This window comes from Narcine bancroftii, chromosome 6 (genome assembly GCF_036971445.1).
Source record: "Narcine bancroftii isolate sNarBan1 chromosome 6, sNarBan1.hap1, whole genome shotgun sequence".
NCBI classification, from domain to species: Eukaryota; Metazoa; Chordata; class Chondrichthyes; order Torpediniformes; family Narcinidae; genus Narcine; species Narcine bancroftii.
The window spans coordinates 228,393,667-228,403,668 of NC_091474.1; the positions used below are offsets into that span (position 1 = coordinate 228,393,667).

The 10,002-nt window shown below is 43.7% G+C and overlaps 1 protein-coding gene across 1 annotated transcript in view; it reads right to left on the reverse strand.

Annotated features, from left to right (window-relative positions):
- traf3ip2a (TRAF3 interacting protein 2a) overlaps window positions 1-5,328 on the reverse strand; it is a 59,169-nt gene extending 53,841 nt beyond the window's left edge. Inside the window, exon 1 of the mRNA XM_069887632.1 lies at window positions 4,424-5,328. Within this exon, the coding sequence (XP_069743733.1) occupies window positions 4,424-5,165 (742 nt within the window). The 5' untranslated portion in view covers window positions 5,166-5,328. The remainder of the gene's footprint in view (window positions 1-4,423) is intronic.
- Window positions 5,329-10,002: the final 4,674 nt, after the last annotated feature.

Genomic DNA, 10,002 nt, shown 5'->3' on the forward strand with positions numbered 1-10,002 from the left:
ACCGCGGTCTCCACTTGCCGGATTTTGAAGCTTTCCGGATCTTAGATGTTCAGATAAAGGATCATGTACCTGTATTACAATTTGGAATAAACTCAATGGTCAAATTGGTGTTGGGCAGGGGGGGGGGGGGGGGTGAGGGGAGACTCTCACCCAAAACACCCCTAGCTCAAAATAAATTAATTCCATTAACAATCGATAATACAATTCTACAAACTTGGTCTCAAAGTGGGATCAATTACATCGAAAATTGTTTTGAGCAGGGACAATTGATGACATTTGAACAAACAAGGAATACATATAGAGTTTTAAATACACCCTTTTTCTGCTATCTTCAGTTAAAATCTTATTTAACAGATAAATTAGGTCCACCACTGACCTTACCACAATGTACTGAAATAGAGACGCTGGTTTGAAAGGCGATCACAAAAAAAATGATCTGAAAAATGCATTTCTTACTTCAGACAGAAGTAGATAAGTCAAGAAAGAGATAGGAATCAGATTTGGGTACGGAAATTGAACCATTTTGCTGGTCTGACCTATGTGCAGAATTAGATGATTGTGATAATGTGTTCTTTGTATATTAACGGAGTTCGGTTTTGCTATTTTATTGTATATATCAGTGATGTTTCTTTGATTTTATTTGTTTTGTAACTTCATGTTGATTGAAGATCCTTAATTTAAAAAAACCAAGAGATAGATCAGCTCGCTGAATGGTGTAACGACAACAACCTTGCGCTCAATGTCAGTAAAACTAAGGAGATCATTGTGGACCAAAGGAAGTCAGGGGAACACAACCCAGTCCTCATTGAGGGCTCAGTAGTGGAGAGGGTCAAGAGCTTCAAATTCCTGGGAGTCAACATCTCTGAGGATCTGTCCTGGAGCCTCTATGTTGATGCAATCAAAAAGAAGGTTCACCAGCGGCTATACTTTGTGAGGAGATTCGGCATGTCACTGAAGACTCTCATAAACTTCTAAAGGTGGAGAGCATTCTGGCTGGTTGCATCACTGCCTGGTATGGAGGCGCCAACTCTCAGGACAAGAATAAAGAATAAACTCCAGAGGACTGTTAACTCGGCCTGCAACAACACAGGCACCATTCCATTGAGGACATCAACATGAGGTGATATCTTAAAAAAGCAGCCTCTACCCTCAAAGACCCCACCACCCAGGGCAAGCCCTCTTTACTCTGCTATCATCAGGAAAAAGGTCCAGGAGCCTAAAGATGAAAACTCAACGGCACAAGGACAGCTTCTTCCCTGCTGCCATCAGATTCCTGAACAATCAATGAACTAAAGACACTGCCTTACTGTTCATGCACTTTTTTTTAAATAGTAATGTTGTAAGATGGTTATACGACTAATCTTTGCACGAAGCTGCTGCAGCAAACACCGAATTTCATGACTTGCTCATGACAATAAATTCTGATTCTGAGGTTGAGTTCAGGAGTTACTGCAGATAGAGATAGGGACACATCTCTTTGTTACTGGCTCTGTGACAATCCATTTCTGTTCATCCTGTTCCCTTAATTTGCCTTGTAAATCGGTTATACTGATAACAATATTCATTACATTTGCATTTGATAAATTCATGGGATCACAGAGGATAGAAGTAGGCCCTGCCCATCCATACTTGACTTATTAAACATCCATTTTCACTTATCCCATTTTATTCTTTCTGTCTTTTATTCTCCCCATGTTCCTGGCAATTCCCCAAGGACGCTAACACTCACTTACATACTAGAGGCAATTTACATTGGCCAATTAACCCACGTGTTTGGAATGCAGGAGAAAAACAGAACACCCAGATGAAACCGATGTCAAAGCAAAAAATATGCAAACTCTACACAGACAGCAGTGAAGATCAGGATTGAATTTACATCACTGGAGGTGCAGAGTGTTGGCTCAATTAGCCGCATCAGTGTGTCACTTAATTCCTTGCATCCGGGAGCAGGCTAAGTCAATCTCTTTCCAGAGTGTCCATTTTCTTGCTATGTGTGAAGCCCAGTAGTGTGCACACTAGATAATCACATCTGTAATCGGCTATTTGATTGCTCACTTCTGTTGAATAGTCGGCCTTGAGTTGAATCGTGAGTGGTGTTCAGCGTGCCGCTTGAGAGGAAATGGCAGCCTTAAAGCTGAAAACCACCCTGTTTTTTTTAATGAATATTTTCCCAAGAACTTTAAGCTGCAGTGGAACCACAGGAACAGGCAAGAACGCTTCCTTGGTTTGATATCTCCACCACAGCTCAACTGTATGAACACTAAGGAAGGGAAAAGCCACCATCTGCTACAATGCTAAAATCCTGCAAGCTCATCAATAAAAGGTCAACAACACGTCATTGTTTAATTGCATGCCATAGATGTTTCCTGCAGATAAGAGTGTGAAAGTATATATTACAATGACAAGTCACAGCTTTGAGGCTTAAAGGCATATCTGGTCCTATATAAACATGTAAGGTAGTGTGTGGGAGAAAGGTGAACAGGTAGAATAGGAATTTGTGTGAAATTAATAGAGAAGGATAAGGGAACAAAAAGGTTAAATGAAATGCATCTATGTGGCCAGCAGTTAAACTTCTACAAAGCATGAGGACAGGACTGCTCAGGGATAAATGGGGGAACAGGTGTCTGGAGGCAAAGGAAGTATGGAGGTTTTTAAGGAATACTGTTTCAATGTTCACTAGGGAGATGAATGTGAGGTCAATGTAGAAAAAGCAAATTTGCTGGACCATCAGTTTCTTTTCTACCAAAATTCTGTTCCTTTTTCAAAACCATTCCATATCCATAACAACCTCTGACCTCATCCCTGCTCAAGAGGCTTTGATTAAAAACGGATGTGTTTCTCAGCAGTTTTTGAGCAATTAAGACCCACTTGAAATTCATTAGCTCTCTGTCCAAGACACATCAACTCCAAGAATCAGCTCTTCTCAGAAAACAATGGTCTCCATAAATGTGTATTGACCTGTGTGTGATCCTGTACCAATCCACAGCTGACTTACTAAGAATACAGATATTTACTTTACTAAGACATTTTATATATGAGAAAGATAGTTTAACATTAAATTAATGGTTAACACAAGTCTGTTACATGTCTGAAGTAGGTTTTTACATAGAGAGCTGAGGGTACCTGGCATGGATTGCTGGAGGAGGTAGTGGAGGCTCATATAATAGGGACATTTAATAGGCACTTTGATGTAAGACAAATGATAGGTGGTGATCTGGAAGGTAGAGGAGGGTTAGCTTGATGTGGAGTGTGTTTATATACAGTAAGTCAGCATATCACCATGGGCTGAAGGGCCTGTTCCACAATGCACTGTTCTATATTCCATGAATGAAGACAGCTTTAGATTATCTCCAGTTTACTGTGAGAACTGTGAACCACACAGCTGAAGGAGCAAATGTCCAATGTTAAGTGATATTGGACTTTGTGGTCACATAGATGACTAAATTAAAGGACACATTAAAAAAAAAGCAATGGGACAAATGTGTCCTGATTATATAACCCTTGGACAGTTGGACAGATGATTGGGAAGGTTATGTGTCTGGGGTTTAGTATCAAAAACACGTGTAACTGCCTGTAGATGAACACCACCTGTCAATGAAGACTGGCTGTAGATGAATACAGTGTGTAGATGAAGACTGGCTGTAGATGAAGACCGCCTGTCAATGAAGACTGGCTGTAGATGAATACAGCATGTAGATGAAGACTGGCTGTAGATGAAGACCACCTGTCAATGAAGACTGGCTGTAGATGAATACAGCGTGTAGATGAAGATAACCTACAGATGAAAACTACCTGTAAGTGAAGATTACCTCTTAATGAAAAATGCCTGAAGATAAAGACCAGCTATTGATGAAAACCACCTGTAGATGAAAACCACCTGGTGGGCCTGCAGCTTAAAGCAAAGAAAAGCAGTCGAGGCAAGATGGTGGATATCATAATAAATTGAAGATGCTGGAAATCTGGAGTTGTGAGGGGAATGTCTTACAGCCCCATTCACCTGGGTTCAGTCCTAACAGCTTGGTACGTCGTCTGTGAAGGAGTAGGGTTCCTCTAGCACACTAGCTTTCTCCTACATCCCAAATAAGTAGGTTGACTGGGCAGTTCTAGAACAAAATTCCCCTAGTGTGTCATTCAGCAGAAACATTTGGTTTGGAGGGAGGTGGGTTTGATAGAAACTAAGGATGAAATGAGACCGATGTAGGTTTGCATAAATGGAAATCAGCAGATTAAGGAATATTTTTCTGTGTCATGTCATTTCATGATTCATAAACCAGGTAGTAAGAAATGGAACACCATGTTACAAGGTTCAATTTAGAGAGTTGGGAGGAACTGGTTGGGTGAGTCCCTGCAGGATATTCTATGCAATCAATAAACATTTGTGACTTCATCTGTAGCTACACTGCAAATGCGACAAAATACTTACGTTGTTGTAGTGACAGCTGATATCGGTACTGAGGGACATTGGGAGAGTGTGGAGGGAAATTGTCCGATACATTAGGGTTCAGAAACATGAGATGGATCTGGGACTCTCCAACATGAAATTCCCTGGACCACAAAGACCGAGGAGGCTCCAGGTCATTCAGTCTGGAAAGGAGTGGTCCTGGAGGATCCAGCTGACTAATTCCAAAGTCATCTTGGGATTCATACCCAGAGTCCTGACTGGGTAGTTCTGATTGCTGTCCACAGTCAGGTAGGTTTGTTGGTGAAATACTCCCAGAGTTCTTGGTTAAACTTTCAACTGCACCAAGTGAACCCTTCCCAACATCACATGGAGGGCTACGGTTCATCAAGAAATTCCTGTCGCTTGAGGCTGGGAGAGAGCCTGTTCTCACCTGATCTCTGTTCTCAAATTTGCTGGATGTCCCTCTCCTCCTGGAAGAAGCCTGTTTGACTGACATACTGGTGCCATGGGAGGATGAGTCTTTCTTAATTCCAGAAGAATACTCCAAGTCATTTGTCACTGCGAAATCATTGAAATCAGATTCATGGGCTTCCCTTGACTCCCTCCAAGCCTCCATGCAGGAGAGATCATGTTGCTGACCAGGACTAACCAAGGTCTGGAGCGGTGTGATGAGTTCAGAGTGATATTGGTGACTGCCAGCACTGGCCTGTTGGGTGGCTGGTCTCACCTTCTCCAATGCTGCCGCAGCATTCTCCTTCCTCATTTGGCATGGGAGTGCGGGTGGAGCTGGGCCGTGGTCACTGAGCCAGCCCACAGCCTCTCCTGCCCTGCTGCACTGCTCCAGTTTCCAACCGGCACGGACACCATGTGAAGATGCAGGATGGATCCAGAAATGGAAGTTCTCATCCACTTCCTCAGCCTTGCTCTGGGGAGCAGCTCCAGCTGGAAGACAAAAGGTGAGCATGTGCTCGTTGAGCTGAGTGAAGTAACATGTCAGATTTGACAACACAGCATGCCTGAAACTAGACCCTGCCAACTTCTATTTACCCTCCTAATCCCCACCACACTTGTCAGCTCCACGTGTACTGAAAGCACAGCGTGTTCAGATGAACAGGAAAATGGCCTTGGAGACATTAAAAGTAACACATTCTGAATCATATTATTTGCATAGGCATTTAGAAGTGATTGGCAAGAAAATATTGTCTTGAAGACACCCAGGAGTCTGCAGATGCAAGAATCTGAAGCTGAACACAATCTATCGGAGGAGCTCAGCAGGTCAAGCAACAGAATCAGAATTTATTGTCATGAACATGCCACGAAATTTGTATATTTTGCAGTCGCAACACAGTGCAAATATTGTGACAAAATTGCATTTAAAAATAAATGGTGCAAAAATAAGAGAAATTGGATAGTGTCTGTGATTCATTGTCCATTTATAAATCTGACGGCAATGGGGTAGAAACTGTCCTTGGGCAACTGGGTGCTTGTCTTCAGTGGGAGTTGGTTCCATCCCCTTTCACCCCATTTCCCCATTAGATTCTTCTGCTCTCTCCCCCACTGATTTCAGGTTCACCTGCTCTCTCTTTGCACTACCATTGTCACCTTCTCCTTATCAAATTCCAGCCTGGGCAGCCTTTGGCATCTAATCGTCTGCACCACTCTATCTGACACATCTTCCTCCACCTGACCACTTCTTTCCCTTGCCTCTCTGTCTGATACCTGTCAATCTTCTGCTTCTGTTCATCAGGCTTCACCTCTCTCGGGTCCACCAATCCTACATGGGGCTCCTATCATGTTCCTCCCACCTGACCTCCTTGCACCGGTTTCTCTTCTCTGCACTCCCAGTCTCAACGAAGGGCTCTGGCTTGAAACGTCAACCACAGTGAGCGCCATACTATTGCAGCGCCAGCCACCCGGGTTCGAATCCGACGCTGTCTGTAAGGAGTTTGTATGTTCTGCCCATGTCTGTGTGGGTTTCCTCTGGACACTCCGGATTCCTCCCACCTTTCAAAACATATGGCTTGTGAGCTAGAAGGGCCTGCTACCGTGCTATGTGTATGTATGTAATTTCTCCCATTGATGCAGCTCATTCCGCTGAGGGATACATTTAGGAAAACATTGTTCTGATTGCACACAGCAAACAGCAATGGTTAGCCAGATACCGTTGCCCAGTGGACATGCCAAATGAGACTTGCACAAACCTATTGGAGTTATTTCACTCTTCATTAATTTTAATAAAGGTTTGGAGAGACATGGGCCAAATAGGTCAGCAAAAACAAGGTGAGCTGAAGGGCCTGTTTCCATGTTGTAGCATGCTGTTATTTTATGACCCTATAATATTGACCAGCGCAGGTTTGATCTCAACCTCAGGTGCTGACTATGTGCAGTTTGCCCGCTCCCTCCATGAATTGGGCGGCATGTTTTGTGTCATGGTTTATCACAACTGGAAAAACAACCAACTGAAAAACCTCACAAAGATAAGCGTATACAGAGCCGTTGTCATACCCACACTCCTGTTCGGCTCCGAATCTTGGGTCATCTACCGGCACCACCTACGGCTCCTAGAACGCTTCCACCAGCGTTGTCTCCGCTCCATCCTCAACATCCATTGGAGCGCTTACACCCCTAACGTCGAAGTACTCGAGATGGCAGAGGTCGACAGCATCGAGTCCACGCTGCTGAAGATCCAGCTGCGCTGGATGGGTCATGTCTCCAGAATGGAGGACCATTGCCTTCCCAAGATCCTGTTATATGGCGAGCTCTCCACTGGCCACCGTGACAGAGGTGCACCAAAGAAAAGGTACAAGGACTGCCTAAAGAAATCTCTTGGTGCCTACCACATTGACCACCGCCAGTGGGCTGATAACGCCTCAAACCGTGCATCTTGGCGCCTCACAGTTTGGCGGGCAGCAACCTCCTTTGAAGAAGACCGCAGAGCCCACCTCACTGATAAAAGGCAAAGGAGGAAAAACCCAACACCCAACCCCAACCAACCAATTTTCCCTTGCAACCGCTGCAATCGTGTCTGCCTGTCCCGCATCGGACTTGTCAGCCACAAACGAGCCTGCAGCTGACGTGGACTTTTTACCCCCTCCATAAATCTTCGTCCGCGAAGCCAAGCCAAAGATACAGAGCTAGCGAACCAAGTTTGAATCTGGCAATGTTTGAAAGGAATTTGTGCATTCTCCCCATGTCTGCATGGGTTTCCTCCGGGTGCTCCAGTTTCTTCCCATATTTCAAGGACGTGCAGGATTACTAGGTTAGATTAGTTACATGGGTGTATTTGGGTCGTGGGTGCTTGTGGGCTAGAAGGGCCTGTAACCATGCTGTATCTCTAAATTTAAAATAAATTAAATGACCATGTGGGATTCCACCCAGGTCTCAGGCTTACACCCACATATTAAAGAGAAGCTGGTGGGTTGGTGGCCTTTAGGTAATTTGGCAAAAGAATCGGCAGGCAAGAGGACAGAACAATGGATGTGTCAGGCTGAGTAAATTGCAGGGCCTCAGGAACTGATGTGATTTCTGTTGGGAACCAGCATGGGTTAGATGGGCTGAAAATGTCACAGTAAGTACAGTACAATGTTTCAACAGAAGCACAAGTTCCTGCACCAAATTCCGTTGTTCTTTCTGGAATTTTAATCAGTACAAATTCTGTGAGTGTTCGTTATTCTGTGAGAAGAGTGAACTGGTGGCCTTGACCATCCTCCAATCCACTGAGTGGCTCCATTTCATGACTGTACATTACACTAACTGTATCTCTTTTCTTTCTTAAGAAACATGAACAGAATGCAACTAAAAATAACATGAAAGAAATACCAGGTTAGAATAAATATGGTAGAAATGAAATAGATAGTAATCAACTTGGGTGAATAGATCGGATTCATTTAAATAAATAGAAATGAAGAACTGCTTCACATTAAAAAAATATTAAACATAGAACAGCACAGTCCAGGCCCTTCAGCCTACAGTTGCGCTAACCTATGTAAACCTACTCCACAACAGTCTAATCTTTCCCTACCTCCCAACCATCCCCTCTATTTTTCTTTAATCCTTATGCCTTCTAAGAGACTTTTGAATGTCTCTAATGTACCAGCCTCCACCACCATGCTCGCAAATAGATTCCAAAGATCCACCCCGCTTTGTGTAAAAAAAACATACCGCTGACATCTCCCCTAAATTTTTCTCCACTCATCTTAAATTCGTCCAATTTCTGCAGTTTTGTATTCAACAGGCATTCATTTCTTTGTAAAATAGACTATACATTCTCCTCCAGTGAAAGCTGAATTTGTTGTCAGCAATGCCTAATCTCCATGTCTGCCATGTCTTTTCTGCCCCCTCTCCTGTCTTAACACTAACAATCTCAGGATGCTGCCCTATTGACCTGCTGAACATGAGCACTGGTGTCAATAAAAACTACAAATTAGCCATTCACTATGGTGCTCCTGTGAGAAGATGCACACAAAATCGATTTCATGTTCACCAGAGCAGTTAGCTGTCCTGTGTGGAGGATGTTCAACAGTGCAGCGCCCTATCCCTGTGCACCTGGAAGTAGCGCCCTAGTTTCTTTCTGCCAAAGTCATTGGGAGTTGAATTTGTATCTACTTTTTGACTCTTGGGTGAAATGGACTTGACTGACATTTAGAGACCCTTGGATAAGAAAGGGTGAAATTCAATATAGGCTGATGTAGCTCCAAATATTACAGATACAGGAAAGCCCCTGTAATTAGGTAAAAATATACAGGTTTAAAATTGGCACTCCTTGCTGTTAGTTCCTCAATCATTCAGTATGCAATCTCAAGCAACCAGAAAATTCACTTATCCAATCCCCAATGGTGCCGTATACCAGGGGTTTTACAGTACTCCCATCTCTACATTTCACTCATTCTTGGGATGTCCAACTCCCAGGCTGGGCGTCTGGCCTTGGTTACTCTGAATGTAACTAAGGAGGTTTGCTTGCTTTTTTTCCCCCCAGAGAGTGGTTTACAAACCACTTATCTTGGTCTTCGAATCGTAGAGTGGATGATGTTCAAATTGTTTTCAAGGAACATTAGTTTCTGTGGTTGTTGTTCACAAGACAATCCATCGGTTTTGCTAGTGTGTTCCAGATGTTTTAAACTGAACTCAGTCTGCTGTGACGAGATCTGAGCTTGCACCCCTTGGGCCACTATACACTGTAACAGAACACTGGCCCCTGCGGCTTCAATATGTTGCATGAGAACTGGTGGGAGGGGTTTAGGACCTGCTACAAGTAACAGACAATTGTCTTCACACAAAGATTCCAGCAGTCTGCAAGACAAACGGCTCACACTCCCAGAAACCGCAACAACATTAGACATCTGATGGTTGGCCAGAAAAAGACCATATGGCAAATGGCATTTACTGATGCTTGGGTTTGTGTCAGGTGAGTGCTACAGACCCCTTCGAAGACACACTCTAATTGGGACTGGTGTGGTAGGAGCCGGGGTGTGGGGGTTGTAGGGAGCTTAACAGTCGTAGCATCTAAACCATCTTTCCAGGAATAACTCAGGCCCCAGAGAAGAGTTAACCAGAAAAACCTCCTGGGATAGTTAATTTTTTCACCACAAATGAGTTTCCTT